Below are 19,362 nucleotides of genomic sequence, written 5' to 3'. Positions count from 1 at the left end.
CCCTCCCCTCTTCCAGAACCTCCTCCGCAACCAAAACAACAAGTCCAACTACAACCTGGTCTCCGAGAGCCTCGTGTTCCTGGACTGCATCTGCGGCTCCACCACGGGCGGGCTGGGGCTGCTGGGGCTCTACATCAACGAGGGCAACGTGGCGCTCATCGACCAGACGCTGGAGACGCTCACCGAGTACTGCCAGGGTGAGTGGCTAGGATTACAGACTGGCTATGTCACGTGAAGCTGAATAGTGTCGTGTGTGGCGTTTAGGATTACCAAGTGTCTATAATATGAGTTTTGATAGATCATATATAGGTCCGAAATGGAAGAAGCCATTGGAATGGGTGTTCTTTAGTTAGAAAGGTGAGTTCATAAAAAATCATTCTGTATATTTTTCAACGAAATCGGTTCAGCCGTTCAAAAGTTATGCTCAAATTACTGAATATTACGATAGTTTATCACATTAATGGATGGGTGTTATTTTGTTGGTCTGGTTTTTTTAGGCGACTTCATAATAAAAAATATACCAAAATACTCCTTATTTTGGTATATTTTTCATCAAAATCGGTTTAGCCCTGCAAAAGTTATAAACCAATTTAAAATTATAATATTTTTTTGTACACTTTAATAAAACAATGCTTGTTTCAGGCCCATGCCACGAGAACCAGAACTGCATCGCGACGCACGAGAGCAACGGGCTCGACATCATCACCGCGCTCATACTGAACGACATCAACCCGCTCGGGAAGACTAGGTAGGATATTCTAAATTTGCGTTACAATTAAATGCGGAAGAGTATACGTCTGTTGGATGGGGAATTTACCTAGAGAAAAATACTTACCTACATATTTCTATTGACTTCTTGCTACATCAATCAGCGTCAACGAACATTTTAACCTCATTATAATGCAGACCACATAAAGGTTTACCGTACCAATTTTAGGTGTAGTTATGAAAACATTTTGAATCTAGATGATGCCGGAATTACTGGCAGTTATACTTAGTTATGTTTTCAGTACAATAAGTAATTCAAAACATGCCGGTGTGCCGTGTTTGTTGCAAATAAGGTTCATCTCTAGTATCGCTCTTACAGTGACGAAATCCACTCTCCTTTATAACCCAACCACTATCTTACCCTTACAGGATGGATCTAGTACTGGAGCTAAAGAACAACGCGTCTAAACTGCTCCTCGCCATCATGGAATCCCGTAACGACTCTGAGAATAATGCCGAGAGAATACTGTACAATATGGACCCTAAACAGTTGGTATGTTCACTTTATCATTATCAGCCCGTAAGTAGACATAGGCAGTTCCTAAGGAGTGCCACAGCAATCGATCCATAGTCGTCAGCTACTGGACATAGGTTACTGGCAAGGAGTGCCACAACACCGTCCTCAGCTTTCCTCATTCAGCCACTACGGCCACCTGTCTTAGGTCGTTGGTCCAGTCGGTTTGGGTCATCCCCGAAGATCTACGTAAAATTCTAACAAGCCTAGGCTGCCTATGACTTCTCAAAATACTTGTGTATTGGTGAAGCTGTTTTAGACAGCAAATGTATAAAAATATTTTCAAAACTTACTTCTAATTCACTTCATGTGTAAAGACCCTACATCTAATAGTATTTTTTTACAGGTGGACGTGGCGTGTTCCGCGTTCCATCAAGAGAACTCTATGGACGCCGACTCCGACTCTGATGACGACTCACCCGTGCAGGGGGTGTCGCCTAAAGAAGTAATATATAAAAATGACTATTTTTCGCTGTACTCTTTAGTAATTATCGACGCGTTTCCGCCATGTTTCAGTTCCTCTGTTGTAATATTACTTATAACCGCCCCGAGTGTTTGATTCAACAGTTTAGTTCATATAACTGTAACTAAGTATTTCATGTGTGTGATTTTGACCTTCTTTATTTGTTAATACTTTGTGAAGTGTGCTTTTAAATGGTCCAAAAGTGTACCCTTTCTTATGCAGCTGGCTATACTTACACCTATATTCCTCCCCAGGTGGGCCACAACATCTACATCCTCTGCCACCAGCTGGCGGCCCACAACAAGGAGCTGTCCCGCCTCGTCCGCGCCGCGCCGGCCGGGCCCCACGCGCATGCGCTGCAATACTATCGCACACACACCGCGCAGATCGAGGTGACGAGCCCTATGTCCAGCTAGGGTCATAAATGAATAAAATACCTACCAACAAAAGTTCCACGCGAGAGAGTCACGTACAGAAACTTCGCCCTCTCACAAAATATTTAAAGAATGATATTCCAAGAGCTATATGACGCCATGATAAAATGATACACCGCTACAAACCAAAATGCAAACATAGATGAATTACATACCCAAAGTAGCATGGGTTAACTAAATCTCAGAAGTAAGTCATAATATCTAACCGAGTCGTATGTGAAGCTGTTGACACGGTCTTACTTGTCAAACTGAACAACTTGCCCCAAGGATGATATACAGGGTGTTGCAAAAAGGGTATACTAAGCCGAAACCTACATGTGCAGCATGGTATATCTAAGCCCGAAACTGAAATCAGAATTTCAAAATTCGCGAAAAAAAATCATTTTCCATAGAAACTTTGTTGGTCACGTGACTTTTTTACTATGGACAATGGTTTTTTTTTTTCGCGAATTTTGAAATTCTGATTTCAGTTTCGGGCTTAGATATAACATGCTGCACATGTAAGTTTCGGCTTAGTATACCCTTTTTGCAACACCCTGTATAATATTCATGATTAAAATCACGAATCTAACCTAACCTCCAACCCACCTCCAACAGATAGTCCGAACAGACCGCAGCATGGAACAAATCGTCTTCCCGATCCCGGAGATATGCGAGTACCTCCCCACGGAGAGTAAACACCGGGTTCTAGCCACAGCGGAGAGAGATGACCAGGGCAGCAAGGTGGCAGACTTCTTCAGCAGACTGGAGCATCTGCATCATGAGATGAAGTGGCAGAAGAAACTCAGAGGTACTTGGGTTTTACGACTTTTCATGTCTTTCAGGCGCCAAAATTATAAAAATTATTAATATTTGTTTTTACGGTACAGATATTTGTACGACAAACTGAGTGTTAGATAAACATTCGTCTGAAAAATAAATTAAAAGATCAATAATATACCTACATAATTGATCTCATGTTCAATAAAGTACCTACTTATTATAAAGTATTAATTTCACGAATTTCCAACAATCTTAAATTAACAAGTCATCCCACTTCGTAGATCCAAACTGTCACAGACAACCTGTGTTATTTATTTAGAATTTATTTTAAATAGATAAACTGTACAACTACTCATCTTATTACGACTCTACAGATATTAAACTACCGTGATAGTGCATTGTACTCAAACTGTACTCACACTCAACTAATGACTACAATTGCACCCACAGGCCAGCCGCTCCTCTTCTGGGTGTCGTCGTACATGTCCCTCTGGAGCAACATCCTGTTCAACTTCGCTGTTCTCATCAACGTCATCGTCGCCTTCTTCTATCCCTTTCAAGAGGAGACGCCGAGTGAGTAGCTACTATTTAAATGCACTTTTCAGGATGGAATTTTATCACTGGCGATTCCGTTGCTAGGTTAATGTGTTCGACATACTGAGCCACTTTTATTGTGGGTCTCTTCTGATGAAAAAATACTGCTCCGCATTCTAGCCATTATAAAATTCCACCTTACATGCCAAGCTGAGATACATGATAATATACCAAAACGATTAGTCTAACCAAAAACCGGCAGTTGAAACATTCAGAAGAAGAATTCCTTGACAATAATTATGAAAGTATGTTTTTCATATTATGCCTATAATAGGTGCATCACTAGTCCCATGTATACCTTTTTCATTATAGCCCAATTTAAAGTCCTCTAAGGGCCTGTTCCACAATGTCTGGGTAGTGGCTACCTGTCGGGTAAAATACATGTTGTCACTGTCAAAAAAATAATAACAGAGAGTGACAGCATGTATTTTACCCGACAGGTAGCCACTACCCAGACATTGTGGAACAGGCCCTAAGTGTAATTTAAGTCCGAGTAGGTCTAATAATACCCTGTACGAATAGGTATATACTATCTTACTAATATCATTTTCTTCCAGAACTCGGCCAGCACGCATCCCTAGTCGTGTGGCTGGTGTTCCTAGCCGGCGGCGCGCTGGTGACCCTGCTGCCCAGAGCATCCGGAGTACGCACCCTGCTGGCGAGCCTGGTGGTGCGGCTGATCTACTGCGCGGGGCCCGAGCCCGCACTGTGGACCCTGGGGATGCTCACTGTGAGTGTACTATCCTAACTAATATTATAAATGCGAAAGTAACTGTGTCTGTCTGTCTGTCTGTCTGTTACTCTTTCACGCCAAAACTACTGCACGGATTTGAATGAAATATGGTATACATATGGTCTAGTCTAGACCCTGGTAAAGAGCATAGGCTACTTTTAATCCCGGAATACCCTCGGGAAAACTATTTAAGGCGGAGCGAAGCAAATAAAATAAACATGTGGGGACATCTCACACGGCCATCCGACCCCAAGCTAGGCAGAGCCTGTGTTATGAGTATCTGGCCGGCGGCGCGCTGGTGACCCTGCTGCCGAGGGCGTCCGGAGTACGCACCCTGCTGGCGAGCCTGGTGGTGCGGCTGATCTACTGCGCGGGGCCCGAGCCCGCACTGTGGACCCTGGGGATGCTCACTGTGAGTGGGGAGTTTATCAGTGGACCTGTAGACAGCAGGTCCTGTAATCGACTTTCATTATGGGAGCATGAAAGAAACTGACTCAAGTGAAGTATTACCGGCAACGCAAGGCGCACCGGGTACCTGACTAAGTTTGGTCTAGCTAGCACGCTACGCTGTAAAAGTGAAAGTACAGTCGTTTGCAATAGAAACCAACAATCATGTAAACAAATATGGCGGACTGACATTGACAGCGTATTGTTTATGCCCATAGTGATGTCATAGTGTTCTAATTAGATTAAATATATAAGCCATAGACTATAAAATAAAACTGATTATATATAAAAAAAAGTGTTTATTAAAACAAATTTAAATCTTCGTCTTCGTCATCATCACTATCAGAAGTGTCGCCGGTGACCGTAATTATAAATGGAACCACTATGTCATCGCTTGCCATGTCTAAAATGCCGTCGAGCTTTTTCATTTCTTCCTCTTCCTTTTTTCGTTTTGGTTAATTATATTAAGCTCTTGATTTTTTTTAAAATTGTATTCAAATAATATTAAATTAAAATAATTTATTAAATTAAAAATAAAAGATAACTTCAGATTACGAACAACACTAACTTTTCAATGACTAATAGAGTTCGATGAGTAAAAAACTAAGATGACAGCTTGTCAAATACTTCGAAATTTTTACGTTGCGTTAACAAATTTAACTTATAAATACAAGTTAAATCGTGTTGAAGATAATGTGAAAACAATGGTGTGTTCGTTGAAATCAGACTATGTTCATAAATTGATCGAAAATGTATGTGATTACGGAGTAATCGTGACAATTTGGTTTGTTTACATGATTGCTGGTTTCCATTGCAAACCACTTTAGTTCATTGTACCGTTTAAAATTTTAAATTATTAAGAAAAATAATTATAGAAACAAATTGAAAACTGCTTTTCCTTCATGAATTGCGTAGATTTTTCCGTGATTTCAGAATTAATCCCACCACTTTTAGGGCACCGGATACCGCAACTTGTTGACTTAATAATGACCAACACATCTGCCGATTCATAACACACACCTTTCCCCTTCCAGATAATAGTGAAGGGCATCCACCTGGTCAGCATAATGGGCAACCAGGGCACCCTCTGGAAGTCACCCCGGGCCGTATTGGGCGACCGCGAGCTGCTTTACCACTGTGCCTATCTACTCTTCTGTCTGATGGCCATCGCGAGCCACCCCTTCTTCTTCTCTGTGCTGGTGAGTGTGATGTTTGATGATTTGGATACTGTGGTTTTGACACAACTTAGTAAATCACCGATTGTACTACCAACCTTAAATACTGTTTAACTAGTGTTTAAAACTAAATTTGCCAGATTTTGTAGGCGTTTGACAGCGCTAAACATATGTTAAATAGTGTCTAGGTTTATGTGGTAAGGCCCCGAGGGATTGGCGTTCCATGTAAGAGGCATGTCCAGCAGTAGGTGATTATTGGCTGATGATGAATCCACTTTTGCAATTGCAACACTCTTTATAGTGTTGCAAAAGTGGTTTACTATGGTGAAAGTGGGTGACTCAAAGGGTCATCTGAACAATTTTTGTCAAATTAAAGTCACGTGATCAACAAAGTTTCTATGGACATTAAATTATTATTTACGCGAAATTCCAAGTAAAACAAAAGTTGTTCAGAAAATCCCCTTGACCTTCACCCCCCTTATTATAATTACTACAATTGCAACACTCTGTATACTAATAATTACAAAGTGTGACCTTTACTGCATTCATTCTTAGTTGGCGCAAAAGATAAACGTCTTTGAGTATTTTTTTAAATCAAAATTGATTAACCAAAAATCAATCACGAAATTAATGATTTTTGATAGTTCAAACCTTTCAATTTTTTTTGTGCCAAGTAAGAATGAATGCAGTAGAACAAATTTATGCCCTGTTTGTAAAACTAATTCTGCGGGTACAAAACTAACGACTGGCGGAGTGACGGCAGGGCTCTGCCGTCTTCCGTTTATGATAATCATACATCATACGTACTCAATAAAAATATAGGCTTTCCCTCTTTTTCATAAAAACGGACGCTTTAGCTATTGAACTGTTCCGTCACTCTCTATCAACGAACAAATTGTTCTCTGTCAGAAAGTGACAGAGGACAATAGCTAAAGCGTCCAGTAACTTTTTTACGAATAAGGGCCAGTTTTTTTATCCGTGGTCAACTTTAACCATTAGTCAAGTCACGTGTCAAGCATGACAGCTGCATACGAATTTTGTTGATATTTAACTAATGATCGGCATTTTTGACCAATGGTTGAGTTAACAAGGGATCAAAAACTGGCCCTAAGGGGGTATGTTTTTAATGCATTTGATTACATCGCCGTCGCGCCGCCCCACCGTCGCAAGTTTTATGCCCGCAGACCAAATCCTCCCGTTGCCGTGTGCCGAGTGTTGACCCTGAAGACGCTACATATCAATGCGCTATGAAATTAAATATCGTTTATTTTGACGTATAATTTTACAATTACTTGTCAATAGTCATAATATTACTCTACCACCATTTCACAAAGGCCCCGTGATTAAGGAGGAAAGAAATGGCGAAAGAAAGTCCTCGAGCATCTTTTCAACTTTTTGCTTATATCTACATAGTACAATTTGCTATTGGCCTTTATACATACATACACACATACCCCCTTATTCATAGAAAAGTTACAATACGTTTTAACTAATAAACTGTTTTGTCCCTCTCTGTCAAAGAACAAATTGTTCTTTGTTGGAGAGGGACAAAACAGTTTATTAGTTAAAACGTTTTGTAACTTCTCTATGAATAAGGGGGATACATTTTATCACGACTGTAATCCCCGAAGCGGTAGTCAGAGGTGACTCGCAAGCGCTGTATATTTGTACTCACGTGATAGGTCGCGAGCCGTATCGCCGTTTTTTAATGAGTATTTTTCGTTAAAGAATGCGCTATTCGTCGATATGAATTTAAGACACTTTCTATAAGAATGCGCTATTCGTCACTCTAAATCCCCAATTAAAGACACTTTCTATAAGAACGCGCTATTCGTCAATATGAATTTAAGACACTCTATTAGAATGCGCTATTCGTCGTTATTGTCAATTTAAGACACTTTCTACAAGAATGCACTGTTCGTATCAACAATTTAAGATACTTACTGTAAGAATGCGCTATTCGTCTCTTTGAATTTAAGACACTATTTATGAGGATGCGCTATTCGTCACTCTAAATCCTCAATTTAAGACACTTGATATAAGAATGCGCTATTCGTCGCTATCAATTGTCAAATTAAGACACTTTCTATAAGAATGCGCTATTCGTCTCAATGAATTCGCAATTAAGACACTTGATATTAGGTAGCGCTATTCGTCTCAATGAATTCGCAACTAAGACACTTGATACTTGTACTTGCTATTCGTCCTGATGAATTAGCTATCGTTGATTTGGCACACGGCACACACTATGGGTGTACTCGGGGTGTAAACGGCTCGCCCCCGCAGCTACTAGACATAGTGTACCGTGAAGAGACGCTGCTGAACGTGATGCGCTCAGTGACGCGCAACGGCCGCTCGATCCTGCTCACGGCGGTGCTGGCGCTCGTGCTGGTCTACACGTGCAGTGTCAGCCACAGGAGCCCCGTGCAGAGATGCACGACACACACACACACACAGGGACACGCACACAGAGACTAGCCGCAGCGACCACAGGGGGGAAGCAGTACAATACACCAGCCATGATGTCTAGCAAACAGAGATGCAGGGGAAAGCAAGAGGAATGCGCGACGCGTCCCAATCAATTCGCAATTAAGACACTTGATATAAGAATGCGCTATTCGTCTCAATGAATTCGCAATTAAGACACTTGATATAAGAATGCGCTATTCGTCTCAATGAATTCGCAATTCGCGACACTTGATATAAGAATGCGCTATTCGTCTCAATGAATTCGCAATTAAGACACACAATATAAGAATGCGCTATTCGTCGAGATGAATTCGCAATTAAGACACTTGATATAAGAATGCGTTAAATTAAGACACTTGATATAAGTACGCGCTATTCGTCTCAATGAATTCGCAATTAAGACACTTGATATAAGAATGCGCTATTCGTCTCAATGAATTCGCAATTAAGACACTTGATATAATAATGCGCTATTCGTCTCAATGAATTCGCAATTCGCGACACTTGATACTTGTACTTGCTATTCGTCGGTATGAATGGTGAATTCTTACACTTGATAGTTGTACTTGCTATTCGTCCTGATGAATTAGCTATCGTTGATTTGGCACACGGCACACACTATGGGTGTACTCGGGGTGTAAACGGCTCGCCCCCGCAGCTACTAGACATAGTGTACCGTGAAGAGACGCTGCTGAACGTGATGCGCTCAGTGACGCGCAACGGCCGCTCGATCCTGCTCACGGCGGTGCTGGCGCTCGTGCTGGTCTACACGTGCAGTGTCAGCCACAGGAGCCCCGTGCAGAGATGCACGACACACACACACACACACAGGGACACGCACACAGAGACTAGCCGCAGCGACCACAGGGGGGAAGCAGTACGATACACCAGCCATGATGTCTAGCAAACAGAGATGCAGGGGAAAGCAAGAGGAATGCGCGACGCGTCCCAATCACGAGACAATTAAGACACACAATATAAGAATGCGCTATTCGTCTCAATGAATTCGCAATTAAGACACTTGATATAAGAATGCGCTATTCGTCTCAATGAATTCGCAATTAAGACACTTGATATAAGAATGCGCTATTCGTCTCAATGAATTCGCAATTAAGACACTTGATATAAGAATGCGCTATTCGTCTCAATGAATTCGCAATTAAGACACTTAATATAAGAATGCGCTATTCGTCTCAATGAATTCGCAATTCGCGACACTTGATACTTGTACTTGCTATTCGTCGGTATGAATGGTGAATTCTTACACTTGATACTTGTACTTGCTATTCGTCTTGATGAATAAGCTATCGTTGATTTGGCACACGGCACACACTATGGGTGTACTCGGGGTGTAAACGGCTCGCCCCCGCAGCTACTAGACATAGTGTACCGTGAAGAGACGCTGCTGAACGTGATGCGCTCAGTGATGCGTCGGTACGTCACGGCGGTGCTGGCGCTCGTGCTGGTCTACACGTGCAGTGTCAGCCACAGGAGCCCCGTGCAGAGATGCGCGACACACACACACACAGGGACACGCACACAGAGACTAGCCGCAGCGACCACAGGGGGGAAGCAGTACGATACACCAGCCATGATGTCTAGCAAACAGAGATGCAGGGGAAAGCAAGAGGAATGCGCGACGCGTCCCAATCAATTCGCAATTAAGACACTTGATATAAGAACGCGCTATTCGTCTCAATGAATTCGCAATTAAGACACTTGATATAAGAATGCGCTATTCGTCTCAATGAATTCGCAATTAAGACACTTGATATAAGAATGCGCTATTCGTCTCAATGAATTCGCAATTAAGACACTTGATATAAGAATGCGCTATTCGTCTCAATGAATTCGCAATTAAGACACTTGATATAAGAATGCGCTATTCGTCTCAATGAATTCGCAATTAAGACACTTGATATAAGAATGCGCTATTCGTCTCAATGAATTCGCAATTAAGACACTTGATATAAGAATGCGCTATTCGTCTCAATGAATTCGCAATTAAGACACTTGATATAAGAATGCGCTATTCGTCTCAATGAATTCGCAATTAAGACACTTGATATAAGAATGCGCTATTCGTCTCAATTAATTAGCAATTAAGACACTTGATATAAGAATGCGCTATTCGTCTCAATGAATTCGCAATTAAGACACTTGATATAAGAATGCGCTATTCGTCTCAATGAATTCGCAATTAAGACACTTGATATAAGAACGCGCTATTCGTCTCAATGAATTCGCAATTAAGACACTTGATATAAGAATGCGCTATTCGTCTCAATGAATTCGCAATTAAGACACTTGATATAAGAATGCGCTATTCGTCTCAATGAATTCGCAATTAAGACACTTGATATAAGAATGCGCTATTCGTCTCAATGAATTCGCAATTCGCGACACTTGATACTTGTACTTGCTATTCGTCGGTATGAATGGTGAATTCTTACACTTGATACTTGTACTTGCTATTCGTCCTGATGAATTAGCTATCGTTGATTTGGCACACGGCACACACTATGGGTGTACTCGGGGTGTAAACGGCTCGCCCCCGCAGCTACTAGACATAGTGTACCGTGAAGAGACGCTGCTGAACGTGATGCGCTCAGTGACGCGCAACGGCCGCTCGATCCTGCTCACGGCGGTGCTGGCGCTCGTGCTGGTCTACATGTTCAGTATCGTTGGCTACATGTTCTTCAGGGATCACTTTCTTCTGCAAGTGGATCAGTTGGATGGTGAGTTGCATTTTTTTGAATTTTAAATTGCACTTGTGAGCAATGAAAAGGTTTCATTGTTAATAGCACTAAATTACTCCTAAACGTTTTAAAGCTAACTTATTCGGCAATATTTAAATACATTATTTTAACGACGCATCAGAATATTACTTAAAACTTTTAATTAAATTAAATTAATATTTCTTTTAATTAAATGTTTGTTGTCGTTGTTCATCTCATCATCAAAATGGTGTCGTTTGGTGTCGCCATTTCGTGAGTGGAACTTTGTCATTGCTCGTGAGTGTATTTCAGTGAAATAATTTTATGTTTTTATGAAATAACGCTAAAGTAGATTTTGGAAGTTTCATCTTCTTTTATTTGTTTCGTGCTAGTGAATCAAGTCTTTTAGTAAATCAATACTGACACTATATTTACTCCTAAACTTGTTAAAACTAAATTGTATAAATACTTTAATGACATATTCTAGTTTTGTGATATCTTATAACTCTAATTTATTTCAATTTTCATCTGTACTTAATATTATAAAACTTTCAGATGATGAATCGTTCAACATAGACAACTGTATCGATGATCCAGCTTCAAAATACTTAAACGGTAATTTCATCAAATCATTTTTAGCCGTGTGATATTTGCGACTTTCGTTAACACTTTCCTGAAGTCATCACTTACGATAATTTTCCACAATGTCGTGAATTTTACAAACCTTTATATGGTTTTAATTATTATTTAATTGTATGCGAACCAAAACATTGTGTAAAAATTATGTAATAAATAAAATTTACAACCACACATTTCACACCCAGACGGCTCGACCTCCTCCACATGCAAGCGCGGCCCCCGCTTCGTCTCCGTCGGGGGCGAGCTGAAGGAGCGGTCCTGTGACTCACTCATCATGTGCATCGTGACCACCCTCAACCAGGGGCTGAGGAATGGAGGCGGTATTGGAGACGTGCTGAGAGCTCCGGCTAGCTTTGTGAGTGTTTTGGGGATTTATTGTTGCGTGTTTTACACTCCTGTTAAATTTGTGTATCTGTCTCGCTTCCTAAACTAATAAAATAATGAAAATGTTTGTTTAGCGCTCTGGGGAAAACAGTAGGCTGCTGCTTTTGAAAGACTGTAAACAGACATTTGCATATTATGAAAGAAAGAAAGAAAACCATTATTCAGTGCCGTGCGTGTGCTACACAAAATTTACAGTATGTTTTCCTTGATGTTTAGCTAAACGCAACAAGTTGAAATGCAGCAAAAGCATTAGAATCAAGAAGGTGCTGAGACCGTCATAAATATTTTGCCCCAAAAATACCATTGATTATTATAAACCTGCACTTTTAAAATAAGTACAAAATTATCCTTTCCCTTGACTATACATCGTGGACCTTTGGAATAACCACAAAATTCCCCTCCACAGGAGCCGCTATACGTCGCTCGAGTAGTCTACGACCTTCTCTTCTTCTTCGTGGTCATCATCATCGTGCTGAACCTCATCTTCGGTGTCATCATCGACACGTTCGCCGACCTCAGGAGCGAGAAGCAGCAGAAGGAGCTGATTTTGAAGAATACTTGCTTCATTTGTGGTACGTATTAGTTGTTTAAGTTCTGTTATTTGTTTGTGTACACAAATGAAGATATAGTATAATCACAACCCATCACGTCCCATCTGCTGGGGCACGGGTCTCCTACCAATGAAGGAAGGGTTTAGTCCACCACGCGGGCTCAGCGCGGATTGCTGGACCTTAAGATAGAATTAAAGATAGTATGAACGTGCTAAGTTACATTGTAAATAATGCTTATTTTGTGTAGTACTGTCATAAAAACTGTTACTTAGACAAATATGCAGAGAGACGGTTGATTTTACGTTTAACCCCTCGTATAAAGCTATATGTGACATTATTTATAAAACAATCAATGATGTACGGGACCACAGACAGACACACTCAGTTTTTAAATACCCATATTGCTACCTCGGTTCGACAAAACAATAATACCTCTTATTATCTTTTCTATATTTATCTTTTCCCTTAGGCCTGAACCGCTCAGCATTCGACAACAAGACCGTATCATTTGAAGAGCACATCGCGAGTGAACACAACATGTGGCACTATCTCTACTTCATGGTGCTGGTCAGAGTGAAGGACCCGACAGAGTTTACTGGCCCCGAGAGCTATGTGCACACTTGTATCAAGGTGAGATGCGAATTTATAACGGCACTTTTTACATTCGTACTATATGCTGTTTGGATTCAGTCTTGCACACAGTGCATAAACGTCATCGATCTCGTAATTTAACCATTAGCGAATTAAAACAGATTGTGCGACGCCCAAGATGATAGATGGCGTCACAGGTCTATATCATCGAGCAACATATTATCATGTGGCACTATCCTTACTTTATGGTACTCAGTCATAGACTCTACTGAGTAATTGTATAACATGATTAGCGCTCTCAAATGCCGTGTCCAAATCCCTTAAAACTTTTTACTGGCAAAACCATGTATATTTTTCGTAAACAAACTATCTTCATCTGACCTAAATCTTTCCCCAACAGACCTCCAACCTAGAATGGTTCCCGCGCCTGCGCGCCCTATCCCTGGCGCGGGGGGCGGAGGGGGACGGGGCGGAGCTGGAACTGCGCGCGCTGCACGGGCAGCTCGAGCGAGCCCAGGCCGCAGTGCACGCGCTGACGGGGCTGCTGACCGAGCTGCGCGGACAGGTAGGTTCATGCAGCGCGGGCAGGTAGGTTGCTACAGACGGCTCGTGCAGCGCGGGCAGGTGTGTTGCTACAGGCGGCACGTGCAGCGCGGGCAGGTAGGTTGCTACAGGCGGCTCGTGCAGCGCGGACAGGTAATATAATACGAGATCTCACACACGGCGAACGGAACCCAAGCTAGGCACAGCCTGTGTTATGTGAACCCGGGACCTTCGGCATAGCAGTCAGGGTCACTAACCACTACACCAGTCGGCCGTCTAAATATAAGGTATGTTCCTACAGACGGCACGTGCAGCGCGGGCAGGTAGGTTGCTGCAGACGGCACGTGCAGCGCGGGCAGGTAGGTTGCCGCAGACGGCTCGTGCAGCGCGGGCAGGTAGGTTGCTACAGACGGCTCGTGCTGCGCGGATAGGTGCGTTGCTGCAGACGGCTCGTGCTGCGCGGGCAGGTAGGTTGCTACAGGCGGCTCGTGCTGCGCGGATAGGTGCGTTGCTGCAGACGGCTCGTGCTGCGCGGGCAGGTAGGTTGCTACAGGCGGCTCGTGCTGCGCGGATAGGTGCGTTGCTGCAGACGGCTCGTGCTGCGCGGGCAGGTAGGTTGCTACAGGCGGCTCGTGCAGCGCGGCTAGGTAATATAATATGTGGAGATATCTCACACACGGCCATCCGAACTCAAGCTAGGCAGAGCCTGTATTACGTGAACCCGGGACCTTCGGCATAGCAGTCAGGGTCACTAACCACTACACCAGTCGGCCGTCACAATATAAGGTATGTTCCTCGACCCTACAGACAGAGACAGGTATAGTGGGGCTCATAAAGGATGGCCAAAATAGCCAGTAATCCTACTTCCTGCTAATATTATAAACGCCAAAGTTTGTAATTATGGATGGATGCTTGTTACTTTGTAAGGGGAAAACGGCTGAATGGATTATAATAAAAGGTTCTGTTATCAGGAAGCTGAAACCCTGGATGTATATGCTATTTTTATCCTGGAAACCTCACGGGAATAGTTTTAAAAGTGCAGCCGGTCCTATAAAGTCGTTTAAAAGACCCCTTCAAGCTTACTACACCACATTAACACTAAATAGCGGACATTTACTATAGCATGATATTAAGTGTGATTTACTTGTAACTTGAGGGCCATATTACTCTAACTTGTTAATTTAATGTTAATCTTTTATGGTAGAAATAAAGGCTTTTTTATTTTATTTTAATTAAATAGCGGACACAACATGACAATAGGTTCAAGACCATAAATCAGTATTCTACCCTTCTAAATAAGTATTTACTCAACAGATGACAGAGCAACGGAAGCAGAAGCAAAGGATTGGGCTCCTCAATTCCACGTCTGCCTACTTGAACCTACAAATGAACATGCCGCCTTAGAACGGAGAAATAGGAGGTCGTGAGTTACACTACTCGTTGTGAGACTTGTGTTATATTTGTTTTGAATATTTCACGTGGAAGATTACCTACGCAAAAAATCATGAATTCGAATAGGTAATAAATAAATAAAAGTTTTAAATTTAGAGTTGGAGCGTTGAGAATCGCCTCCATTGTCTCTCATTATAGATATCAGTGTACCAACAAATAATAATATTTAGTTCAGGTAATCGTTCACCTATTGGTATCGTACGTATCGCACCAAACGGATGGTCATAAATGTATGCAATGCCGATAAAATGGACGCACTTGTGTGAGTTTGTATAGAAAGAATACAGAATGCGATGCGTCCGTTTTGTGCAATGCTGTCAGGTGGACCCTTGCGTTTACAATCATGTCAACTCACACTTTCGATATCTATATTGAATGGTTTTGAAATCAAAAGTCATAGATCTGGTGTATATTATAATTATAAGGATAATACACGTATGGAATTGTCTAGGTATCAATGTATTCTCGAATGCGAGTGATATTAACAATGTGCCGATTGATCTAATATGAGAACCTAAACCTAAGCCGTCATATGTCCAGATAGCTATTTGAATAACTTTCCGATGGGCATGGTAGTCACAACGCATTCTATGTATGACACGGGAATGAGTCATTGATGTCGTTATCGATATAAGGATTACGTACCTAATTATGTCTCAGATTTTACAGGTGTTAATAATATATTATTTGTCTTCTATATTCTCATCAGAATCTTTATATATTTTAATGAGAATCGGCCATATTTACTCACATCCAGAATCCAGACCTTCCATTGACTATTCATATATTTTAATTTAATTTATTATTATTTGCTCATAAATGAAATAGTTTTAAAACGAAAAGTAGTGTCGAATTTATACTTTGCACATAAGTGATTGCTGATGTGTTGAGTGACGCACAAAGTTACGAAAGTTTTTGTATTATACTTCTTCGGCATTCTACATTTTTATACACTTTTCTATTTAAAGTGATTTCTCATCAACTTCGTAATCGCTTACTATATACCTACATATATTTATGGCAGTGTGAAAGTCTTCTTTTTATGTCAATTTTGTGCGATGTTTATTGCTCAGTTTAACCTATTTTAAGGTTTTCTATCACATTCTTTTGAAATAATTTCACACAACTATGAATATTAAATACTTATTTCTTGTCTTTTGATCTGTCTTATACATACTTACCGAAAGTTCACAGAATCTCTAGCAGTCTCTCTTTTCATTTTTTATGTTTATATATTGTTTAATAGGGTATATACAACACTTGTCTTAACAATTTTGCTCGAAAATTATTTAGAAACTTTATACAAAATGTTCTTAGAATGTTATATTGTACTTATATCTAATCTTATACACTGAAAACTGTTACTTCTATAACTTCAAATATTTATGAATTTTGACAATAACGTTCGCATTTTATAACTTTCCTTGTTTTTTTTTCTGAATTCTAATTTAAGACATAGACTCGAATAATTATCAAAATTCATAAAGAATATATTATATAACTGCTGTTAGTATAAAATAAAATTAAAACTATTAAGGGTTGAAGTGTTTTAGAACAAATGTTCTTCTAGTGTTCATTGTATTTAGAAAATAGAGTATATGAAATTGTTATTTAAAAAGGGCTTATGTCCCGTAGTAATCTCTAAATATGAAATATCTCAAAAATGTCATGGGAGTATTCTTAAAAGAGAACTAAAAATTGCGGTACTGGTCTTAATAATAATAATATTCATTTGGAAAAGTTATAACTTGAAAAGTTATGAATTTGGTTGCGTTATTTGTTTTAAAAATATTTTATTTCCACAGTTTTACATAACATAAGCTATTCTGAACGTAATGGTTTTGGAGTTATTTTGTATTCTGAGATTAAACCATATCGTCTTTCTGACATAAGCCCTTTTATACCGAGGGGCAATACCTAAGTGCGATAAATTTAGCTCAAAAATGTTACCTATAATACTGTAGTTAAATCTATTTAGGAAAACCTTTATCTTTTAAGATTTAAATCTGTTTTTGTACTTAAAGTCCGTTGATTTTTTGGTCTTTGTTTTTGTCATTGTTTCTTTTAAGCATGTTTGGGGTGATATAGATATGTAGGGATAAGTACATAAAAGGTATATACAATATACTATTCGATTGACACTTAATATTTTATCTTTAGCTGATAAGATGTGGTAAGTATTTAAAACATGTTTGTTAAACTCTTTGATTACGTTATAATGAAGCACAAATACTTACATTTAACTGAAGTTACAATATTGTATCGTTATTTCTTAGTGTAGTACTAAGAATTCAGTGCCATTTTCACCTCGTACGAATTGAAAATACTTAATTGAATCATGTCTTGAAAAAATCCTGTAATTTTGTTAAACTTGAAAGTCTTTATTTTACTAATTATGAATTAATATACATATATTTCAAATTCTAACGAACAAACTTACTTATTCACTGTATTAAGTTAAATAACGAAACACACACTTTTTGAATAAAATTAAATTATATACTCGGTAATAATTAATCAACATTGGGTCGTTAAGTTGTATATTTATTAAAGGCATTTATTTACTTAATCATTAATCAAACAAAAAAAATACGATTTCAATTTTATTATACCTACAAAATATGCATTTGTGTTACGAGAATATTGCGTAATTTATTTTATACAATCCATAAATCTATTTACACTGTTAAATTTTAATCATCTAGATCTTTTATCTTATGCATTTATATTTACTATTTTATATATAACATTCCTTTTAACATGATCATATTTAAAAAATAACTGCTGTAAAAAGAAAACTAAAGAAAGCAAGACCATTACTTCTTATTATTTGATTGTGTTGTATTTACTATTTTAAAAAAGTTCGCTTAGAAATGGTGTACCAAATAAATTCATAAAATAATTAAAAAACCTATTTACAGATAAAAAATATATTTTCTAAACTACATTCCTCAGTAATATTTACCATTCTTGTCTGTCTTACTATAAATATCTTGACATATTTTCTCATAAATATTTTTTTATCTACTTTAGTGTAACTTTTATTTTTTATTTTTAAGTTTGTGTATCTTTATCATTGTTACTGATAATCTATGTGATGGTTGCAATAATAATGTGTTCGTTTGTTTCTTACAAAAATAAAGACATGGCACACAAGTTTTTTTTTTCTTTTTAATATTAAGTACATAGTTACCAACCCGCATTAGGCCAGTGTGGTGGACTAAGGCTTATAAAGCTTCCTTCATTGGAAGAAGACTCGTGCCCCAGCAGTGGGGATGTGATAGGTTGTGATTATATTACGTAGACCAATAAAAATTAGTGTTGTTGTTGTTATATATATATTTTAAATATGAAAAAAAAACGCTGTGTTATATGCAGTCATATTTCACACAGTATCATGAGCTAATGACGCACTGTAGACATTGTCTTGACTCTTGAGTATTGCAAACATCTTGTAAGACTATCCACTTGAAAAATAACTCTCTATCTCTCTCTGGTTCTAACTTCAGACTATGTATGATAAGTACAAAATCAATTTTTATAAATATTTAGCTATAAATTTTGCCACTGCAAATCATACTTTTTAACAATTAATAACATTTGACAGTCCTCATTTAAATTTGTTGCCTTAGAATCAGATAAAAACTGAACCTGCCTACCAATAGTATAGTATAATAGTAAGGCCATGTCATATACCGTTACCGATATATAGGTAATATTTTAAAAATATTTGCTCATAGATTGTTGTATATCCTTGATAGAGGAGGTCACTGATTCACTTGTATATTTGCTAGTAAGTACTTCCACAATGACTAAAATACAAAATATTTTTTTGGTTGCCTAATTTCGATAAGATAATTAATAATAAGATAAAAATTGAGAGATTTTTTCGTTTCACAATTTCTGGATAATGGCTACCTGTCGGTTAAAATACAAGCTGTCACAATCTGTCATTATTTTTAGACAGACATTGTGAAACAGGCCCTTATTGTAGTTAAGTACCTAATGGAGCTATATATAGTACTAGCTGTTCCCGCGCGCTTCGCTCCGCCTTAAAAAGTTTTCCCGTGGGAAAAAAGTAGCCTATATTCTTTCTCGGGGTCTAGACCACATGTATACCAAATTT

General features: G+C 39.3%; 1 protein-coding gene across 1 annotated transcript in view; it reads left to right on the top strand.

Annotated features, from left to right (window-relative positions):
* Positions 1-15,613, top strand: part of LOC105395447 (inositol 1,4,5-trisphosphate receptor) — a 90,531-nt gene extending 74,918 nt beyond the window's left edge. The window contains exons 48-63 of the mRNA XM_048631075.1: positions 17-197; positions 643-748; positions 1,138-1,261; positions 1,629-1,727; positions 2,000-2,137; positions 2,777-2,969; positions 3,392-3,514; positions 4,093-4,265; positions 5,750-5,914; positions 10,920-11,097; positions 11,632-11,691; positions 11,901-12,070; positions 12,506-12,671; positions 13,120-13,280; positions 13,642-13,806; positions 15,099-15,613. Of these exons, the coding sequence (XP_048487032.1) occupies positions 17-197; positions 643-748; positions 1,138-1,261; positions 1,629-1,727; positions 2,000-2,137; positions 2,777-2,969; positions 3,392-3,514; positions 4,093-4,265; positions 5,750-5,914; positions 10,920-11,097; positions 11,632-11,691; positions 11,901-12,070; positions 12,506-12,671; positions 13,120-13,280; positions 13,642-13,806; positions 15,099-15,188 (2,292 nt within the window). The 3' untranslated portion in view covers positions 15,189-15,613. The remainder of the gene's footprint in view (positions 1-16; positions 198-642; positions 749-1,137; positions 1,262-1,628; positions 1,728-1,999; positions 2,138-2,776; positions 2,970-3,391; positions 3,515-4,092; positions 4,266-5,749; positions 5,915-10,919; positions 11,098-11,631; positions 11,692-11,900; positions 12,071-12,505; positions 12,672-13,119; positions 13,281-13,641; positions 13,807-15,098) is intronic.
* The last annotated feature ends 3,749 nt before the right edge of the window (positions 15,614-19,362 follow it).

Source organism: Plutella xylostella, chromosome 27, assembly GCF_932276165.1.
Source record: "Plutella xylostella chromosome 27, ilPluXylo3.1, whole genome shotgun sequence".
In the NCBI taxonomy this organism is placed as follows: domain Eukaryota; kingdom Metazoa; phylum Arthropoda; class Insecta; order Lepidoptera; family Plutellidae; genus Plutella; species Plutella xylostella.
The sequence above is the reverse complement of the archived record's forward strand: the minus strand, read 5'-3'. Positions and strand labels throughout refer to the sequence as shown.